The sequence below is a fragment of the Zonotrichia albicollis genome, chromosome 4 (assembly GCF_047830755.1).
Source record: "Zonotrichia albicollis isolate bZonAlb1 chromosome 4, bZonAlb1.hap1, whole genome shotgun sequence".
NCBI classification, from domain to species: domain Eukaryota; kingdom Metazoa; phylum Chordata; class Aves; order Passeriformes; family Passerellidae; genus Zonotrichia; species Zonotrichia albicollis.
In genome coordinates this window covers 31642182-31664774 of record NC_133822.1, presented here as the reverse complement: position 1 = coordinate 31664774, position 22593 = coordinate 31642182, and the positions used below count along the sequence as shown (strand labels likewise).

The following is a 22593-nucleotide window of genomic DNA, read 5'->3' as shown; positions in this document are numbered from 1 at the left end:
CTGAATTCGTATAAGAACCTGTTACTTTTGCATTTAAACTGGCCCCTTAGTTCTTCTTATGTACATCCATTTTGAGTATCAAATGCATCTAATTTCACTACCACATTTCCCAGAGGCAGTTAAATATAAATGATACACCCCAGAACAGAACCTGAGTATCCAGGTATACTTGCTGCATCTCTTTCAGTATCTAACAGAGAGCCAAGTGTGAAGGTTTGAGGACAACAAATCTGTACAACAGAAGAGACAAGAGAGTAAAAAGCTGAGGGAAAAACCTGATTGCAATACACTGGTAGAATTTTCATTTCCACTTGAGACAATAAAATGGGAGAAGGCACTTTATGGTACTCTGTAATATGACAGTCCACTCCTGCTAAACCAGGACCCAGCATGAAGGGTATTTGGGGTAGCTCCAAGTTTTAGCTAGAGTGAAGGAGTAAACATTTAATAGACACTGAAAATGCTTTGAAGCAGGGCAAGTGATGCAGAAGAGATAGAATTTACAAAGTGGAATCAAGAACTACCATTTGAAATAGCCAAGATATAGAGTGCATGAACTAAGAGAAAAGGGCAATCCAACAGAAACTGAGAACATGGACAGATGCATCTGTTTTCCATGTCTGTAATATACTGATACAGGATTGGATTGGATTACGGCAGACCTAAACTGAGGCAAAAACAAGAACAAAACAAATCTTGAAGGGATAGGGTGCCTAATAGTAAAGTCAAATAAGAAAAGGGTCTTCATTGGGAATAAAACCTAGAATTACCTGTATATATAATTAAGAAAACTAAACCCACAAACATGTTAACTAGAGTGTTTTACAATAGAGAAAGGGCTCGGTGTCACAAGCATCACAAAAAATTGTACATGCTGCATTACTAACACAATGTTATAACAGTTAGAAGTGTCCAGGGAGAAATAATTAAATATGAGGCTGGTAAGATGCAGAACTACTACTACAGATGAAGACTTCCACAGAAGGAATACAAAGAGCAATTCTGAATATAAAGGCAGCAGTACTGAATACATAGTCCTATGGGTATGAATAGAATACCTATACTTATTATTGGACCTCTCTATACTAGTCTCTGGATTAAAAAAACCTGAGAAATTATGAAACTGAGTGCACAGAATTGACAGAGATGGAGAAGTAATGAGTCACAACAATGTGAGACTTCAGCTATCAAGAAGCAAGTCAAATATCACAGGGGAACAGCAATTCAGAAGGAGGTAAAAATACCTTGACTTTGCCATAAGAAACATCCAGGTACAAAGTCAGATAGTGAGTGTGTACGATTAGATTTAATGTCCAAGGGACAAATGTGATATCAAAAAGTAAGGGTATGACACAAGCGTGAGAAAAGAGAATTAATCCATTCCCTAGCAGTAAAACTGTAGAGATGCTATTTGAGAGACCACTGTGCATATATACATTTCTGATCTGCTCCTGAACAAATAATGTGAGAAATAAACTTGTAGAATTAAATTACAGGTAGGACATTTAAGACAATCAGGGAAAAAAGTCTTTCCAATTTGGAAATCTGACATTTAAGAAGACCTTTATGTGGCATCCTACAAGTAATAACAGGAAATGTAAAAAGGATAGAAATTAATTTTGAGGAGCAGATAGAGGAAAGAATGAAAAAAGTTGAGTTCTTCAGAAAATGGAACCCTACCAAACAATTGGTGGGCTCTATGGATCACCCAAATTTTATGGAGGAAAAGAAGACAACAGAGACAGTATTGTGACTCTAGTTAATGTAATTGCTGAAAGTAGGGAACTTCTTTACCTCATTATAGTTTTTCCTAATTGGAATGTCACAGAAAAAAACAAAAACAGTTATTAAGTCAGTGATGACTGATATTTTAAAAAAATTATTAAGCCCCCAATTCCAGATGGCTACATCCAATGAACTGAATTTGGGAAGTGACTAAGCTGCCAAAAAATCTGTGCAATATCATTAGAAATAGTTACTGCTCCAGAAGACTGGTGTAAAACAAATACAAACTATGTGGTTTGAAAGCTGTAAGAGTAATGTAGAAAAATTTAGACAAGTAAGTCATAGACTTTATGAATTATCTCAAATGATAATTTAAAGAAGAATACAGAAGAATAAATAAATCAGCAGAAACCACAGCTCAGGGCATTTACCACATTATATTTTTTTTTGCAAAGAAGAAGAAAAAATGTCCCATTCATTTCTTTTTGATTCTTTTCCTTTCATTTCTTTGGGAATACTTTCATGAAGTGGTAGATAACAGGCAGTCAGAATGATGTAGCTAGTCAAAAAGCCTTAGGCAAGGTAACAGACAAGCTATAAAAGAAAGCATGGAGGGGCTAAAAGGTAAAGTTTTATGGTGTAGCAGAAGCTGACCTCAGATATAGATGTTAGAGATTTTAATTCTCGCAAACAGTTAGCAGAGGGGATACTTCAAGGATACTGCACCTGGCCATGTTGATAAATGGGTTGGTTGAGCCTAGGACAGGATAAGATGTTAATGACAAGTTTGCTTTCATGCCTTCAACATGAAACCCAGTGCCATGGCTACAATGTGGTTCTGTCCTTTCCTCTCTGACCTACTACCAGAAGACCTTGGGCTGGCCCTCAGCCCTTCATCTCTCAGCCTCAAAAACCTGTTTTGCCTTTATTTCTGAGATGCCTTGGTTGGCTGTAGGGAGACACTACAGAGGTGAATAGGAGATTCAACTCCTTTTCTTTGCCTGGTCTAATCAAGACATCTCACAGCATCAGAACAGGTAATTTCCATCAACACCAAGGCAAGGTTTAGTTCCCAAGCTATGTAGGGCTAGAAGCCATGAATGGAAAAATCCCAGATTTTCCTTCCCCGTCCATTTGCAAGTCCCAGGTAAATAGTGCAAAAGATGGACTGGCAACTTCATCAGATTTATGCTAGTCAGTTGAAACTAATTTCAATGTTTTCAACTATGAAACATTTATTCACATTTCCAGAATCACTTAGCTCATTCTTCTGACCTTCCAGGAGCCTTGAAGACCCTTTTATCATGATGTTCTGCATGTAAATAATCCAGCATGTACCAGCCTATCTGTCTCCAGCTTTTCTGGTTTTCATAAACAATTTTGTGCAATAGGCTTACTCAGACTTTTGTTAACTTTGGACCAGCCCTTTGTGCAGCAGCTCTACATTGCTTAATCTGTTTATTAAAATATCTGTCAAAAAGATTAAACAGTGAGAGAGAAGAAAGAGCAGATGGCACCAAATTATTTGCATTAGTCAGGACCAGGGATGGCAGTGAAGAACATCTGACAGAGCTATGTATGTTCAGTCACCACAACAGCAAATGAAACTCCATATGGAAGACTGAAGGGTAAGCAAAGCTGGGGGTAGAGAGAGGGAGAGCATAAACAATATGCAGAACTTTCAAGTGGCACCAGCCATTCCCTTGTGAAATACTTTGTCGCGTACAGGCTAATGAAAACCATTGCTCAGCCTATGGTTGTGTTGACAAGGGAAAAGCAGGAAATTAGGATGCAGGAAAAATGAACTGGTAATGTATACAGAGAACCCAGATATTGCTTCATCTGGAAAAATATAAGCAGACCCATCTCTGGCATCTGCAGGAGAAATTACAAAGCTGGGAAAGAGAAGTTGGTGGTGAAAACAATTAGGGGCTTGGAAATATTCCCATGGAGGGACTGGAGGGATTCTGAAGTCTCTTGGCTTTAGAAAGGAGGTAAATGAGAGAGAGGGCAGTGAAGGTTTGCAAAATAATAAACGGCCTAGCATGGGCAGTTGTGAGAACTAGTCTCAAAACAGAACAAAGCAACAGAGATAAGAAATGGGAAAGACAATGAGGCTGAAAGGTGAGCACGACTCAAAGGGTCTGAATGTAAATATCAAAACAAAATATCTGAAACTGTTGCAAAGATTTTGTGGAGCAGATAATAAGCTTCATGTTTCAGGGCTGAAGCTGACCCATGCTTATTAGTAATCAAGAGGAGACCCCTTAGGGTACAGAGATGATTACTCCATAGACATTTCCATGGTTCATCCCTCCTTCCTTTGGAACATCTGGTGCTGGCAACTGTCCAAAATAGGAGATGGGACTGAGAGAATCCCTCAGGCCAGATACTTTGGTAATTCCTGATTGCCTAAAAACATTCGAAATTTTCATTTCATTGTTATTCCCTGTGAGCAAACAACTTCTATGCTCTTTTTGACTCACCTCTCCATTTTAGTCCCATGAGATTTTACCAGCCAGATGCTGCATGTGTGTGAGTGTATTTAAGGAACACTTCATGACTCTACAGTTCCTATATTACCTCAGGGCTTCTCTTTAGGGACTCTGTATTAACTGGACTGGCTTTTTTCCCTCTAGCCTCCACAAGCTCAGCCTGTGTCAATGAAATCTCAGACTGGACCTCCACTTGGACAACTGTCACAACCACGGCCTCCTCCACAAGGTACAGTTCTCTGATTCCCATGTCAGTGGTGACTCTGAGTCCTATCAGTTTGCCTTCTAAATAAAAGGTATCAGGGTAAAGGTTTTGCTCATTTTCCAATTCACTGCCAAGCAGGCAGCAAATTCAGTATACTATTAAAGCAAACACTGTCATATTCCACAGAAGCTCATAAAGTGGGATGAAAATTTGATATAAATCCAGTTGATACCACTGGTAGGACTTGGCTCAGCAAAACAAGGCCACTTGAACGGGCACTGGAGCAGGATTGTGGGCACAGAGTATATTGTGTTTGCACAAAGCTGTGCAGCTGCAAGTGTTAAGAATTGATAAGAAGGTGCTAGTGTTGTCAGGCTTGGAACAGACATCAATGTTGCAATGCCAGGATCCTTGATCCATCTGTCCAGGAGCTCCCACGTCAGCAAGAGCACACCTCCAGCTCCTCCTGACAGCAGAAGCAGTTCTGAATTATGTGGCTTGGTCAGAACAAGAGATTTGGCTTATTGTCCTGATGTATGCTGAGGTGATGAAGCACAGGGCTGCCCCATGGGTAGTCAGATCACACCAACCACTCAATTCACATAACTCATTAAACCCTCATTTTTGCCACCTTCCCTTCCTTTCTCCATTGCAACTTTCTACCAAATTAACACCCTCCTCTAATTATCTTTTCCTCATTGGTCATCATTTTGCATTTTGCATCCAAAATTGAGCATTTCTATGTAATCTTGGCATTCCATACTATTACTGATATGTGCTGTTGGTCTTGTAGGATACTACTCTCCATCTGTCTCCAGTACTCCCCTTCAATTCTCTGTAAAACTTTTTCTCACATAACTCCCCTGACCACCTGTGAAATCCAGCCAGACCTCACAACACTATCTGCAACTTTTGTCTCACAGTATTATCTGTCTTGTCCAGCAATTTCTCATGTCATGTCCAATTGCTTTCCACATCCTCTTCAGTTCTTAGAGTCTGCTGCCAAAGCAACTGAAGGCACTGGGTGATGGTTCTAGAACAGAGGGTAGGGATAGGATGGAATGTCTCACATCAAACTGCTGGGCCCGTGAAGGAACTGCTGACCCAAACCAGCAGGGTCAGCTTACATTTCCCACACAGTTGCTTCTCCAGTGACTCTTCCTTACCCAAGCAGGAAGTGCTCACCAAGGATAAGAAACACCAGATACATGAAGAGTAAGGCAGGTTGAAGTGACTCCCTTTGGGGAGAGCAGAGAAATTTCTTTAGTGTTGAAGAAGGTAGAGAAATGGACAACTCTAGAGAGAAGGAAATCACACCAATTTTAGGCCTGTAAGAGAGTATTTGCCATATTCTTCTCCATAAAGCTACTCCAAAGAGTCTCTCCTCTTAGCAAAACCCACCCTTCCATACAGATGATCCATGCTTTTGCCCACCACATGCACTTCCTCACGTTTATGTCTACATGTCCCTTTCAGGTGGACCACGCCAGCCACAAGGATCTCAGCCTCCCCGAACAAACGCACCCCCACAGCAGCGGCTGTCTCCTCAAGGACAGCAGCCCCAGAGTCCCCAGTCCACTTCCCCTCAGCAGCAAAGGTCACCTGGATCTCCACAGCAAATCCGATCAGCAACTGGCTCCTCTCCAGTGCAGGCCTCCAAGGCAGGCGCGTTCCCTCCACAGCAGCCTCGGCCTCCTGCCCAAGGCCGGGCTCCCAGCCAGCCGAGCCCCACGGAAATGTCCAAGCAGCAAACCACCCCACACCCACACCTGAAGTAAGTCTCTGACAGACTCCTAGTATCTGTAGACATTAGAATAAGGCTGTCCAGGAAGTATCCTGAGATGATGTGGAGAATATATCATCTGTTGTCAAGCAGCAGTCCCCAGGGAGAAAGGCCTGCACAACTGTGAGTGACTTCAGAGGCAAATGTGTGCATAACAGCACACCAGTGACCGGTTGTCAGGAAAAACAGGTTGTATTTGACATCACAAAGATTTCACATTATTCCTCTTGTTCATGTGCTCAGCGTTTATCATGTGCTCTACCCTGGACATATCAACAGAGCCACCACCTTCCCAGCAGGGTGTATAATCCTCACAGGCTGCGAACAGCACAACATTGGCCAGAAAGCTCACCAGGGGTTATTCCTTCACTATTTCCTAAGTGCAGGAGCCACAAAGGTTCTTTTTGCATTTGGTCACAAAAAGGCTGGGGAGACAGGGGGAAGTGGCCCTATTATATGTATATAAAATTCCAGATGGTGACTGTATGTGGAAGCACTCTTCTGGAGCAGAGCACACTGGTGAACTGTTGTGGATCTTTGGAAGCAGCTTTTGCTGTCACCCTGTGTGGAGAATATCTAGCTGGTGCCATGACAGGAAAACTGACCAAAACAAGGTCTGATGCTGACAAAAAGTTAACGCAAGAAAATTGGTATGAACAGGCCAGAATAAAACATAGACTAGGAATAAGAAGACAATTTCTGAGAAGCAGAGGAGCGATGTTCTAGAACAAGTTTTCAGTGATCATGTTTACACAAGCAAGACAAATTAAAGGAGATGTACTTAAGGATCAAATTGTTGGTGCTAAGGATGCAGTCACCTCATCATACATATTTCAAATAATTTTTCCAGTCTACTTTTGTGCTGGATACCTATTACTGATCAGAATAGACTTAGCATGGTAGCAGGGAAAACTGGGACATTTACTTCAAAAGCACGTCCTGATCTGAACTTGATCGCTAGCAGATACACAGTCAGCAGGAGCAGTGTGGTCAACCCAAAGACCTGCATTACAGAGTTGACAGTCAGAGCAGACAGGCTGGGGAGGGCAGGAAACAGCCCACACTGCAGGGGATCTGGATACCAACTTACCTAGCCTCTTGGGCTCTCACAGCTGAAAGGCCAAGACAATCATTCCTGGTAAGGCTGATGAAAGACAGGTGACCCCCATTATTAATCTCTTCTTCTGTATTAGTAGTGAAATTACTTCAGGGTGTCTCACAACAGCCTCACCAAATAGCAACTGCATACTTCTAGTCAGATGTTTTCATCAACACCTACCAGTTTGGACTGAGCCACTTGCCCATGCCTCATTCTGTCCCACCTCCCCCATTCCTGGATATCTTAGCACATGGATATTTTCCATGCCAACTTATCTTTTTATCCACAATTTGTTTTTGTGATGAAACACAAAGCATGAGTAACCAGCTTTGAATTCCCACCCTCTCCTGCTGAGACTGAACTCTGTTTTCCCTTTCAGCAAATCGCAGTCCCTGACAAACAACTTCAGCATACCTGAGTCATCTCAGCGAGGAAATGCCACTGAAGATGAAGCAAAAGCTGAGACCATCCGCAACCTGAGGAAATCATTTGCTAGCCTGTTTTCTGATTAACAGTCCTGCAGCTGGATCTGTGCTTTTGTCAACCCTCATTCTACATTATGTCGTACCTGATGTCATCCTGGAATACACTCAGTGAACCCAGCGATTTACAACTAACACCTGGGTAAAGGGAATTTAGAGAACTATAGTTGTTTTAATACAAAGAAAATATTCAAATAATGATCTGAAAAGTGACTGTATAAAAGTGTCAGTATTTCATTGGGTTTTGTGCATAATCAGAATAATATCTGTTCTAAGTTGTAAAGCAAATTTTACTCTTGCTAACCCCTGTGGAGTCAACACAGTTATGACAGTGCAAACTAGGTTTTATTTTAATTTGTATATAGTCAATACAATTAAATTCCAATTATTGAATTCTTGTTAAGATCAAGCTAAAAAAAATTAGGCTTCTTTCAGAAACACCCATGCAAAGGCAGAGTCAAGAATAAGTATCCATTGAACAACAAAGTGAGCATGCTTGAGCATCCAGTGAACTGTGGAATTTCATTACAGCAACTTCATAAAAGGTCACTTTTCAGAGAAAAACTACGTTCAAGATAAAGACGGTACCAGGCATCAGTAAGCACCAAAGATCACAAAAGCAGGTCAGCCAGATGGTCTGCTGCTTTATTCCAGATCATTCTGCTCATAGCAGATAAAACATCTCTGTTTCATGCCTTGCATTTATGTCCCCTGCGTGTGACTCCCGAGGTCTGAGAGAAAAATGTCATGTTCTAACCCTGTAGCCTTAGTTCAAAAATAACCTAAGAAATGTGTCTTCCATACAAAAAAACAACTTCTTCCCCTGCCCCTGAAAACACCAGAGTTCACACTCACAGTTCACACAAATTCCAGACAAAACCCAGCTAAACTCCAAGCACTTTGGTGACTTGGTCACATCTGGCTGTGTATGTCCCTCAGGAACATGCTTAATTAATAGCAGATCTGATGAAGTGCACATAGTTGCGTGCTGAGTGTTCCATAATACTGAATGGACAGAGAGATGGAGTGAAATCCTGTCTCCCGCCTTGAATTCCCACTGACTTTGCTGGGGTGAATGCAAAATGAATGCAAGGTGACAAACTTGCAATAGAACTGGAAAATTACATTTCACAAATAAGATGACCTGGGTCCTTCCTGAGATACCAAACCACAGAAGGGCACATATGGGATTGTCCCAAGCAGTAACAATCAGTATTAGTTCTCCCTGACCATTCCCAAGAATTATGCTTCCAGAGAAGACAGAGATGGATCTTTGCTGATGTGCTTTTCCTCTAATCCTGCAACACTGAAAGAAGCTGTGTGTGTCTGTGCACATAGACTGGAACTGGGACATGACAAACCCCACACAAGCTGTGTTCATGATTGAGAAAACTCATCCTAGGTAAATCCATAAATTTCTAGCTATTTATACCAGCTGAGATCCTACCCCTTGCACCCTGGGAGGTCTGTTAGGAACACACCTAATGCAGGTGCCAGTCCTCATCTCACCTCCTCGACATGCAGCTTTGAGGCCAGACTTGGCTTTGTGCTTCCCTTGGCAACTTCACCATGATGATACTTAAGAATGCCCAGGGATGTCAGTAAGTCAAAAAAATATTTGAGCCAATGGCCCAGATCTTTGCTGTCACTTAAACAAGGAGATCCCCAAAGCAGCAAAAGCAACATCTGCATTAGCCATCTTGGATCTTATGATTCACTGGTGGGACTAAAGCCAAACAAGGAAATCCTTCCTGCATAGCACCTGTAATGAACATCTAAATCCAATGAAGTCATCTGGACCTTGTATGACCTACCCCTGAGCAGGCCTTTGCACATATAATGACAAATAGCAGCTTTTCCAGATTGGAAGTCCCTCAAGAGACTCATCTGGATCAATGACTGATACCTCGAGTTCGGTATTACAGAATCATCTTCTTCTCTGATGGTTTGTCTTCTGTTTTGCTTTCCTCACCTCTGTGCTGTCCTTCAGGGTTTGATAAGCAGTTTACCATGTAGTATCATAAATATATGTCATCATCTGAGAAAAAAAAAAACAGTCCCTGCTGTGTTGTCTCCAGGAGCAATAAAAGAGTGAGAAATGGCCTTGAGCAAGCAGTGTCCCACTGGCAAGAGAAGTAGATTAACAGGCTTCACTATCTGTAGAAGAGGATTTCCTTCTGTAACACTTCTCTCAGCATGGTTTATGCCTTTGCCTTCTGAATGGCCACCAGAGATGCAGAGACAGAAAGTTTACTGAGAGAATCCTCAATTGCTTTATCCCCTGAAATTCCATTATTCCCTCATCAATAGGCCATATACAAAAAAGGAATGGTGACTAGTATGACATGGTCCCATAAATCAACAGCAGTTCATCACTGAAAGTGCAACAGCTGGGTCATTTGCTGAGGCTGCATTTGAACACAGCAGGGCTATCCTCTGACAGACCACAGGAACAGGACAGTACTGTCAGATTTCATTCCCAGTAGTGACTCAATCTCTTCATTTGCCTACAGCTCCCAGCTGTCGCCTTTTGAGGCACAAGCAAACAGAATTGCATCTCACTGCCTAGCTTTAAGTTGTAACATCAAGTACAAACAACAGGCACTCTCAGCTTAATTTAGTTAGTCCATGGTTCCTGAAAAAGCACCTTCAGTTCTATTCACAGAAGTGCTTTAAAGCAGTGAGTTGATTTCTAAAGCTAGAATGATGAAAATCTGCTGTGTCCTGTAACTGTCCCAACAGTACACTTCCCATCTACAGTTATGATGCTCACATACTAGATGTGCTAACAGGAGATTCACAAATGCATCATCCCATCTTCAAATTATCACCTTTGATGCTGGCTTTCTACTCCAAAATCTCTACCCTCTAGAAAAAGAGAAGAGGGAATACAAGGGGTATTCTTCTTTTATATGAATGGGAAACAAAGGTACACCCAAGAGGCATTTAGGTACCTAAATATAACAGTAGGGCAATAAGAAAACAACAGAAAAACTGGTAAAGAGAAGCTACATTTAAATCACAAGCCACACAGCACACTGTGGGATCTTTCTCACACAGATGTGAACACTGAGAACGTGGTCAAAGCTTCTTTTGTCCTATTCGCTTTAAGTTTCTTCACATGGAAGCCAGGAAACATGAATAGGTTTGTGTGTTTGGGTCCAGCCCATGAAGTAGCTGGGACACAGCTATGACACCCAACCATATCCACCACCTGGAAAATTAGTTTACATTTTGCTGTTTAGCTACAAACTGAAGAACACTTTGACTTTCTTGTCATAGCTAGGTGTGGTATTTCAAGAGAAATGGAACACACATTCCCAGGCAAGCTAAGGTTCAGCAGAACAGCAGTCCTGCTTAAAAAATACCACTTCTAAATGCAGTGGTATTTTACAGTCTTCCACTAATCACAAGCAGGTAGGTAAGACCTTGTGTACGACTCATAGGCCTTGTGTATGGCTCAGCCGCTTCATCTGGTTGGCCTGAAGTTTCATTATTAAGATAATACATAGAAAAGCCAAGGATAATAGTTCCTTATTTCCAAGTGACTCAGTAGCAACCTTTACAGTGCAAGATACTGATTAGTACAGGTAAGGAATGCTCATCTTAAGGCATTGCATCTTTTGTGATTTCTCTTTTATCATTTGCAAAAGCAATGATATACACACAACTTAGGAGCTGGGAAATAGAAAAAAAAAAAAAACAAGCAACTAGTTTTCAAGTATTTTCTCTGTTTTGTCTTCTAATTTTATAGTTGGTCCTGAGATACTCACTTTATACTTTATACCCTGTTTTATGAATAACAGGAACTCCTCTTTAAAGAACTTTACAGTTCCAGCTAAGTCAGGTTTCTTAATCTTTGGTTCACAACACCTTTACTACAATGTGAGGTACAACAAAAAAAGGAAGGAGTATCTTCAGGTCACTTAGTGGTGTATGTGTAAAAGGGCTGAGTTCATTACTTCAAAACCAAACATTTCAATGACAAAATCCAGGATAAACTGAACCTCTGGCATCAGCCTGCAGAAGTATGACTTCATGGCTCTCTTCAGCAAAGAGGGCCCAATTCCAGAGCAGCACATGGCTTGCCAGCAGGGCAAACCATGCAACTGTCACCAAGGTATTGGCAATGTGAGCACCACTGGCACCACAAAATTAACTTCTAACACACATTATGTGATCACTGTTCCCAGAAATAGCTTGGAAAAAAAGAAAAGAGGTAAGTTATGAATTATTTTATCAGTTAAAGCTCTGTAACCTTATCTCAGTATTATTTACGCATTGCTTGAAGCACTGCTGAAGCATCACAAGCACAAAATTGTGCAAGACCAATACAGTGTAGATTTACCTTTTCCTTTTTATAGTAAGTTGAATATGAAGAATTGCTGCAAACTCTAAGAGATCTGACTATGCATTTCACTGGTGAAAATGCTTTTGGAACAAGGCAATTCAACCACTGAAGGCAAAAGTTAAAAGTTAAGGCTAATCTTGGTAGGGAAGGAAAACTATCTCTGGGAAGAAGAAAAGGAAGAAAGAAGCAATACAACTTTTGACAGCAAAATAAAATATTATATTTTACTTCCACTGGCAAAACTCCCTGACCTTACTAATGTCAGCTGATTTTATACAAAACGAGAGGATGAACTACTGAAATCTCACCAGAAAAAGCACATAAGAATTACTGATTAAATAGCTTGTATTTAACAGGAAATGTCATTCCATTTCCACAGCTGGAATTTCAAAAAAGTTTTAGAAAATAGTATCAGTTGTCACAACAGCCATTAGTACCATTCACATTTATAGAAACACTGAGATCAATCATCTTAAAAAATACATAAGAAATTAAAAGTTCTAGCAAAGTTCAGTCGTTCCAGTCTTCCTTTAATTGAGCTCCAGCATCAGTTTGCAGGTCTCATCAGGAAACTTTAACAGTGGTCTTGTTAGCTGCTCATTAGTTAATAAGACAACACTTGAAATGTGCTCATAACATGCTACGACACATTTCTTTTTGGCAAGTTATCATCTGATACTTAAGTAATGGAACTAAATGGAATTTACTAAAGTCAGAACACATTCTGCTTATGTTGTTGTGATTCCATCCCCACTGTAACCACGTTCAGCCTATTTAATTCTTTAAGTATGTCAGATAGGAAGAACAGATGCATTTTCACACCACTTTTAGTTCAAACACAGTAAATGCAGTCGCGTACTACAGATCCTTATTTGTAAAGTCAAGGACAAAGTCAAAAGTTTTGCTGCTAATTCTTTGTAAAATTGCTCTGCTTCTGCTTAAACTTCTGAGTTGCACTGTGGCATGACTTTACTCAATTGTTTGTAAAATGAATTTATTTGTGTTCTAATATTTCCATTGTAAAGAAAATCCCTTTGCTGTATTCTTTGTGCATTAAGTAACAATACAAAAATGCTTTTTACCTAATAAAACATTAAAGGAAAAAGGAAACAACACCTTTAAAAATTTCCATGAACACACATCCACCATAACAGCGGCAGTATCCTGTTCTATGTGGTAACTTTTTTGTTAATAACGATTATTAATTAGCTGAGTAGATTTTAAACAAAACCTTTCATCCTGGCAATGCAGTAAAACTCTTCAAATAAAACAGACAAGTAGAGGGTTTGTATTTAAAGTGCTCTTTATCTGATGCAGTAAGGATTTGGCTGTTATTCTGGTCTCTAAGTAGCACTTCACAGACGATCAAGGGCAAGGAGGGGGCAGCAGAACAAACTGCTCTAAGTCGTAGCTCTTTGAGGAACAGACCTTAAGTGCCAGGTGATACAGCACTACCAGAGCACAAAACAAACCCAGCCTCTGCAGTTGGGACATCACCATGCACACATGTTCTTGACACAATCTGAAGGCAGATGTTAGTGCCTGGGATCTGCAATCTCCTACAGTTAGAAAGCAAGCTCAGCAACTACAGAACTCCCTGCAGGAAAAAGCAGCAATCAAATGAATGCACGGCGAATGTCCATGGGGCGGCCCCGGCTGGGTCGAGGTGGAAACCTGTCACTGGGACCAACTCGTCCTGGAAGCGTGGGGTTTGCTCCAGGCAGGGAGCCAATGGGGTCAAAATGTGGTCTGAATGGAGGAAACTGACCTGGTGCTTCTCCCTGGCCAGGAATGAGTGAGTTAATTGGGTCTCCAACATATGGAAGTGTTGGTCTCTCATCATATTCTCCCCCAATGATCATTGGGGGATAGATTGGATTTGATGGGAATGGGTTGGGTGGAAAGGGATTAGGATAGAATGGGTTGGGATGAAAGGGGATTGGATGAGGTATAGGGGGTAGAAGCATCATGTGCCTCCATCTCAAGGCTTCCTTCTTCTGTTTCAACTTTTTCTTGTATAGCTGCAGACAGAAAAAAAAAAGTATTTTAAAGCTCTCTAAGTGTTCCAGCTTCAGCAGCTGCATTCAGTTTTACAGCACATGCTCCTCACCACCCTGAAAACTCAGACCAGCAATTCCCCTGCCCACCAAAGACCAGGCACAGCACCCCTGAAGATCTCTAACCCTCATGAAGCATGCACCACAACTTGTTGATGTTCCTTTCAGCTAGTCCGACCAACATGCACACACAGAATACCACACTTCTAACCTAAACTTTAACTCAAAGTTACTGCATCCCAAAGTCTATACCTAATTCTCAAACTAAGATTGATCTGAGAGAGATTATATTAAAAAGCCACCTACTTCTTTCCAATCTGTGTCACGAGGTCTTGCAATAGGATCTACAAAGCAAAGCAAAGCATTAAGAAAAGCAACAGATCTGGAGATACCTGCAGTTTGTCAGAATTCAAAGAATAATCAAGATATAAAAAACACTTTTGGTCAATACATCTTTTTCTAAAGATAATGTATCTTAAAAAATATAAAGCTCCAGGTCCATTTGATAGGTAATCTACTTGCACACCCATTCCCATGTAAAGCATGATCTTGAAATGTTATTAAATACAGAAATCCCAGAAACATCATCTCTGCCTTCGCCTTCTGACAGCACTTCCCCTGATTACCTTTGTTTCTTAACTCTCTTGTGAGAAATTGAAGCAGGAATATACCTTCCCCCCCATTTCCTAATATCTGCAGTAGCCAATACACCAAGGCAGCAAAGGAAACAGATGGAAACAAGGACAGCCTGCACCACACAATGGGATGAACCATGTGGAGCATCAATAATGGCTCAGAAGATTGCCAACCATTTTCCTTGGTAGAAAACTCTGCATCCCCTTGAATCACACACTGATGAACTGTACTGATAAGTATCACAAACAACTGCATTCACTCACAGTGTTTCAGTATCATTACTGGTTGCCTGAGGAGCCTCTTATCAAAGCCTGTCAGAACTAACCCCTCTGTCAACATGAGAACGTAATGAGAAAAAGGTGTGCCTGACATTACCTCGGAAATCCCGCAGGTACATAAACCTCCACAGAAGCTGGTCATTGGAAGCTGTGTAGAGATCACGGCAAACAGCCGAGAGAGAGATGAGGGAACGGACATCCAGGAGTCTGAAAATCCGAAGCTTGAGCTCAAGAGGAAGGACCACTAACCCAAACACATCTGGCAAGTTCAAAGCTACAGAAAGGAGAAAGTAAGTTCAGAAAAAATACAGTAAACTCAACATCTCTTAGGTAGTGCTTCTATCTCCAAAGACCCTAAAAGAAAGAAAGAACATTATAATCTTTCCCTTACATCCTCTCCCTATGATGCTTGAGCACTTTTCTGAGCAACTACTGTGATGTGACTCCTTGCAAAACAGATCTCTTGCAACTCTAACTACACTTAAAAGGTGCACAAAATAGGACAAATGACACTTTATACTGAGCACTATGACTAAGAAACATTGCATACCAAATTATGCTTATAGGCTACAGAGCTAAGGAATAAGTAAACGGAAGAAAGACCTGCCCAATTTCATAACCCTGCAAAAAAGACAAATATAGAGCACATTCTTCACATAAAATCTTCATGTACTGAAGTCTAGAGGGAATTCCATTGTCTTCAGAATAGAAAGCTGAGATCGTTTATGGCAGTAAGTATGCAGAGAAAGCCTGGCTTCCTACTGGTTCACAAACACCAGCCTGGGTTACTTCCTACCATCCTTTCCAAGCCCTCAATGATCGTTCCTAGTAAGATCATTCCTAAGGTCAGACTTCCAAACATGATGCTAAATAAATGTTTCTGTTTTGACAAAGAAATAGATCAAAACTACAGAACTACTGCTATAAAATTATTGTGGTAGGATTTCCTCATCATTATGCAAGGAAAACAGCCACTCCATTTCCATCTCTGAAGTGAGAGTAGAGCAATCAAAATTAAAACCAGAATTATATTAACATTTTCTGAGTTACAAAGATTAATGTGATTTCTTTAGCATGTATATTTTACTTTACTTTTACTGTTTATACGCCTATTACTGAACAGCTATTTCTAACACTCTTCCTTCAAGGCTTTAGATTGACTCCCTTCCTTCCATGCTCAAAAATTAAGTTCCATCTTTAATTGCAAATATTTTCTCTCACCTTGTCGGGCAGCAGCTAGGAGAGAGTAAACCAGCTGGTCTTTAAAGAGACGGGACAATTTCTGAAGGTCTTTGTAAACACCTGCAACCTTCTCTATCAAAGAAGAGAGGGAAAAAGCTTAACTTCAAGAGGTTATAATGCAACAATTATATAAGAATTACAGTTTTCTTATTAGCACAGCTTTTTTTGGCTTGTGATCTTGATAGGAGCAGCTCTGCATCTAGAGTGTAATAATCCTGCAACAAGTCAGTCATTGAAGAACTAGACACCATGATTGGGCTAAGCTTTTCCTTCAGCCTTAGAACGCACAGTTAAGGGAAAGACTTGAGTTTTCTGGAAACAAACTGATTCTCAAGCTGTCAGAGCTTCCTTTGTCAGACTTCAAAGCTCCTGCCTAACACAGATCTATGTTCTAAGAGACTGCAACCTTCATTTCCCTGACAGAAGTACTCTTCCATGCTGTTCTCTGAAGAAAAAGGAGCAAGAAGACTTTAGTGTTATACTGGACACACTTCAGCAATCAGTTCTTCTACAACCTTTCAATTAGACTTGTATATCAGGGACTACAGAGAACATAGGAAATTGAGTCAGCCTGGACTGCCAGTAAAGCAACTCATATCCTCCAGAGAATACAAGGATGGTCAGGTCTGTGCTCACAAAGACCCACATGGATCTGCCCTTCTCTCCTCTTCCAACTTAGTTTTCACTCTAATTTTGGCACTCTGGAGAAACTATGTGGTCAGCATATGTTTTCTGACAAAAGGAATTTAACAACTACAGTACCACAACAAGAGTGCAGGTACCACCAGCCTCTGAAGCTCTGAGCTGCCAGGCAGAAAAGGGATATCACTCAGCACTGCTGTCCCAGAGATTCACACATATGCCTAAGACCTCATAAATAACAGGCATATGGGCCAAATGATAAACTGAGCTTTACAAGGTTCTTTCCTTACATTGTTAATCCAAGAAATACAATTTGTTCTAACAACAAAATGTGAGTAAATGGCTACACTCTGAAATCCTTTTGCCAAGAAGTTATGACTAACCTAAATGGTAACCACACTTTTATTCTCTTTCACTATTCTGTACCTATTTGGTGTTCTACTAAAGCAAATTCTTACCCACTGTGTCCCTTCTTTACTTTTCAGTTTACTGCTATGAGATCATAGCTCAGGCATACCTGGGTCCTGAAAGCAAACAAAGGATGATGGCAATAGCTGGATTCTCTTAATACTTCTAATCTCTTCGTTGATTTTTAATGTTGCTACAAATAAAAGAAAGAAAGAAAGACATTTCAAAATTCAAAATACAGAGAGATAACAAAGACCACTTCATTACTTAAGTAATACATAGTCTGGAAGTTTTAAGTCTTGCAGAAAACATAAAAGAAGCCAAAACATTGTAGCTGAAGCAAATCTACTTCCTTCATGACTGGCAATGTGTACCAAAGTTCCTATGAAATGAGACAACAAACACATTTCTACAATATTGCAATGAAAAGGCCAGCTGAAACTCCTAAGGGTTAATCTCTTAAAACAAGAGGGAAAAAAACTAGTCAACACAGAGACTGGAAAAGAGTATTCAGCATCAGGAAGTGGCATCCTCTGCACCTCAACAACCCAAGTAATAAAGGTGCAGTTAAAAAGACACAGAAGCACACTCCAGTTCTCTCTTCCTAAACAGCGGTGATACTTAGGAATGTGCATCCAGGACAAAGACTTGATTGACTTACCATTAATAGCAATAAGATCTCCCAGAGGCACACAAGTCAAACCAGCAGACCCTTCTCCACAAAGGGGATGTGTGTACTGTAGCTTATAAACACCATTCCCTCTCCATTTCTCTGGCATGGAGACTGCCTTGGCTTCTATCCCCTACAAATGTAAAGGGATAACAAACACAGTCATACTTTAGCAATGTACCAATGCTGAAGGGTGAGAAAAGGATCAGAAGTTAGGAAATGGCAGAATGGTGCTTGCAATTCAACTCTCAGATCAGTTCTAATGACTCAGTGATTATGAATATATAGGATTACACACATTTTCCCCAAAACTAACAGCAAATCTAAGTGAAGTTCAGTATTTTTTGTCCTGACAGGAACAGACATTCAGTGAGCACTCACACCTCTTTCTTTGAGACATATACTTCATTCTGTCATCCATTCCAGCATTCTGACAACTCCTGCACATAATTAATTTGCTGCTCAAAAAAAAACTATTGCACCTTTTCTGTGAACTTATCGATTTGACAGGGCTTTAAGAATGATAGTTTGAAGTTAATTAGAATACCTAATTCAACTAACAGATTTGCTTTCAATTTCAGTATGAAACAGCTCATATGGATTATCACAGTGGGATACAATATAACCACAAGCACAAGTAGGTTCCTTCTTTCCTCGTAAATCTGCACAGCATTCATCTTCCCTACCTCCAAGCCTGTTCACTGCCATAAACTTTATTCACAGTGGCAAATGTATTCTTTACATAGTACTTCAAATTATGGTGCTACAATGAACTTAGCAGATTTATTAAATTGGTATTGGTCAACCAGACACCCACATGTGCTTAGTCAGCCTCACTGCAAGAAAAAAGATGAGAATTTAAACACCTTACAGAGACCAAATCTTTTTCTCCATGTTCAGCCATGTATTAGTAAACATAAAATGCAAATGAAAAGGGGAAAAGCGAATCCATACATTGTACAGATGTACTGCCATAGGTGTTTGAGTACAATACCTCTACAGATTAGTACAATCAAAGCCAAACTTAGCACTAAGTTGAAAATGGAATTAAAGACACTTTTTTGGCAGACTTAGACCTCATTAAATACCATTTGACAGGATATCACTGAGATGATACCAACACTTAAGGCAGTATTTTGGGGAAGTGCCACAATCTAAGCATATTTTCACATGCTCTATAGTAAAAGGCAGAAGCAGGAGGTTCAGTTGGGTCCCAGTGAGGCTGAGGACCAACAGAAACACAAGGATAGGCCTCTTCTTCTAAAAGCTGCTCCAGTCTTCAGCCTGAAAACTTTCTGGGAATTTTGAGAAGCTGATCCTCCAGCAGCCCCTACAGCAAACTGACATATAGAAAGGCAGAAGAAGATCCTCAGATGCAGCTTGTATATTCCACAGCTTCCCCACACTGACCCAGAAACTTCTGTTTCTGCTGCACCTACCTACCTGAGGTACATAGCCCGTCTCCATCATGAGAAGATGAACCAGAACGATCAAGGCATCAGTGGCACTGGTACACTCAGCAGAAAGGTAGAGCACCTCTAAGGAATGGGGTGTTTCACCATCAGCAGCCTCACTGCACAGCATGGGTTCGGAGGGATAGGAACCTGTACTTTCTTCCAGGTCAGGATCTTCTGGGACTAATCTAGAAGGAAATTCTTGGCTGGATCCTGCCTTCAGGGGAAAGCAAAGCATATATTTGTTCAGAATATTACACCTCTATATACATCAACATTATACAGCTGCTTATTCCAGCCTGATTCCCCATACAAGTCATATGGATTCATTATACCTCCATTTTCTAGCATTCCAGATGGAGACTGGGATCATATATGTAGTCCTTGTGGTTTTTAATCTTTATAATGCAAACCCTTCATGAAAGGGTCTGTCATTTTGTTGTACATGCTAACTGAAGGCAAAGTGATCATAGTATATTAAACCTTCATCAGAATTTTTGCAACTTACATAGGAATAATTTAATCACTACAGTATCAATATTTATTTGAACTTAGCCAATATGCATGGCAAGTAACCCAAATGCCAACTTGGACTGCCAACAAACACAACAGGCCTAAACAGCAGAGGAGGGAAAAAAAAAAATCAATCAATGGAGTGCATCTGCTGCCACTTGAGGAACACTGTGGCTTCATTGTAGCTTCCTTTCTTATAAATCATGGCATGTTACTAATTAACTGACAAAACTACACACAGACACATTATTAAATAAAAGCAGAATGGAAACTGTAAGCAGTAAGGGTCAGGAAAGGGAGAAAAGATAAGAGCCTATCTTCAACACTGCCTGTTGCATCTGCCCCAGTCTAAACTCGGTTCCTCAAGAGGGCACTGAGGAAGGCAAGAAACATCATCCTTACTTCCTTAAGTGCATGTTCCAGCAAAAACATATACTCCTGTAAACCTGAAACACTCTGGGCTCTCTTCTGTGCCACAGTGATATACAATGAAGAGAGACAAATTTCCATTCAAATAACTGAGCATGTATGAGACAAGGATAAGGAGCCAAATATTCCCAAGAAATTCACTTCTATATAGCACAGCAACTGACACAACAGGACACCTTCCTTTTTGCCTTGTGCTGCACAGGAAAATTCCCATGTACTTACCCTCTCACCACTCTCTTGAACTTCCACCTGCCCTTCTCTTGCACTGTTGGCCTGACTGTTGGACGGCTCATGACCATTCTGAAGTGGGGCTGGAGCAGCAGGAGGAGGAGGTAGGCTGGGCTGTCCATCTGGCTCTTCCAGTAATAAGCATATCAAATCACCAGAAACAATCCCATATGAAGCTAAGGTCTTCTGATCCTCTGTGAGAGCATCTTTTCTGTTCAGTGTTATTGAAAACGTGGTATCAGAACTGCAAAATAATTTTAAAAAGCAGTAAGGAAACATGGTTGCCTGCACCTGGATAGCTATACACTGGACATGGCAATTGGTGCTGTGGTTTAGGTGGCCTCATGGTGATTGGTCAAAGATGGGACTTGGTGAACTTGTCCAACTGTCCTGATTCTATGATTCTACAACAGTATTGTGCCACGGGGCTTAATCCACTAATAATTACCCATATATAAAAGAAATACAGGTGAGGGGAAAAAGATTATATGGAACTATGAAAAGATTATATGAAATTATTTCCCCCATGTTTCTCACCAAGTACATTTTAAGTTGCTGCAGCTGCTTGGTAAATAACATTTTATTTACAGAAATTGGTCATAAAACAGTTACGAAGGAAAGCAAGTAAGTATCCTTCAAAAAAGATTTCACAGCTAGGAAAACAAGATCTAAATAAGCTACTGCCTTGGATTATTTAAAAATAAATAGTGTTGAAGACTCAACCAACTTGCTTTTTCACCAAGCTAAACATTTATTTCAGTGATCAGTAGGTGTCCTATAGAATGCTAGCTGCAAATGAGGATAACAAGATAAGACACTTCAGGCCAAAAAAAAACAGAAACGAAACTGGTTAGCAGGGAAGCAGCTACCCAGCAGCAGCTACAAAATACACCCACTGCGGCAAGGCAAGCAGTCACTCCGGATTCCTCCTGCCCACACCGCTGTGTGAATCACCAGTGAAACAGCAGCGCGTCGGACCGAATTAAAGGTTTGGGACACAAACCCAGCATCACAAAACGCTCCCCTTTTACAGGCGATTCATTTTCCTACGGAGGATGCCGTGAGTTCTTCACAGATAAAATATTTATGAAACTTCAACCGAGACTGTCCAGGAAGCCTGAGAGAAGTGTAAAACCGAGACCCTACAGCATTTTGTAACTTCAGCGCCACGCAGAAATCTCAGTCAGCTCTGACCGCGCTGCAACCCGCACTTCGCAGCCGAGCACTGCCGAAGTTTTGCTTTCCTGCTCCGCAGCGCCCAGGCGGGAAGCAGCCCGGGTCCCAGGCCCGGCAGGAGCCCGGGCAGCCGGTACCGTGGGCCGGGTAAAGCGGCCGGGCCGGGCGCTGACAGCGCCGGGGACGCGCCTCGGGCCCGGGCAGCGCCGCCGCAGCGCCGCGCCCACCCCGCAGGGGGCAGCACCGCGCCCGGGGCCTGGGGCAGAGCCCTCCCCCCGCGCCGCGTGGTACGGTCCCGCCGGCCCGGGCCGCGCACGAGCGGCATCGCCTCCCCCCGGCACCCCTCGCGATGGTTCGCTCCGCTCGCTACCTGTACCCCCAGGCGGGCAGCAGGGCCAGGCGCAGCTGCGCGCGCAGCTCCCCCAGCGTTGGCTCCGCCCCCTGCACCTCCAGGGCCGCCGTTCGCTTCTGCAGCCGTACGCGGAGCTTCATGGCGGCGGCAGCGGGACGGGCGAGGTCTCCGCGCCCACCTCGCGCCCCGAGCGGGCCCCGCCGGGCGGCGGCGGCGGGGAAGGTGGCGACGGGGCGCGGGCGCAAGGGCTGCCGGGCCGGGCCGTTGTTTTGGTTGTCGCGGAACCGCCTCAGCCCGGCCCCGGCCCCGCCTCCGGGGCTCGCGGCACGCCCCCGATCGCTGTCTCTGCGTGCCGCGCTGTGGCCCGG

The 22593-nt window shown here is 41.9% G+C and overlaps 2 protein-coding genes across 5 annotated transcripts in view; one reads left to right on the top strand and one right to left on the bottom strand.

Moving 5' to 3' along the window:
* SYN3 (synapsin III) overlaps nucleotides 1-11495 on the top strand; it is a 195122-nt gene extending 183627 nt beyond the window's left edge. For all 4 annotated transcript variants that reach the window (XM_074539307.1, XM_074539308.1, XM_005491165.4 and 1 more), the window contains 3 exons: nucleotides 4365-4449; nucleotides 5902-6199; nucleotides 7687-11495. In XM_074539307.1, coding sequence (XP_074395408.1) covers nucleotides 4365-4449; nucleotides 5902-6199; nucleotides 7687-7819 — 516 coding nt within the window. In that variant the 3' untranslated portion in view covers nucleotides 7820-11495. The remainder of the gene's footprint in view (nucleotides 1-4364; nucleotides 4450-5901; nucleotides 6200-7686) is intronic.
* A 662-nt stretch (nucleotides 11496-12157) lies between these two features.
* Nucleotides 12158-22557, bottom strand: FBXO7 (F-box protein 7). The gene is made up of 9 exons (XM_074539309.1): nucleotides 22244-22557; nucleotides 20692-20941; nucleotides 19517-19744; nucleotides 18065-18206; nucleotides 17513-17596; nucleotides 16333-16425; nucleotides 15209-15385; nucleotides 14504-14541; nucleotides 12158-14161 (listed from the first exon to the last, which is right to left on the bottom strand). The coding sequence occupies exons 1-9, from the start codon at nucleotides 22363-22365 to the stop codon at nucleotides 13757-13759; spliced, it is 1539 nt and encodes a 512-aa protein (XP_074395410.1). The 5' UTR covers nucleotides 22366-22557; the 3' UTR covers nucleotides 12158-13756.
* Between the last annotated feature and the right edge of the window lie 36 nt (nucleotides 22558-22593).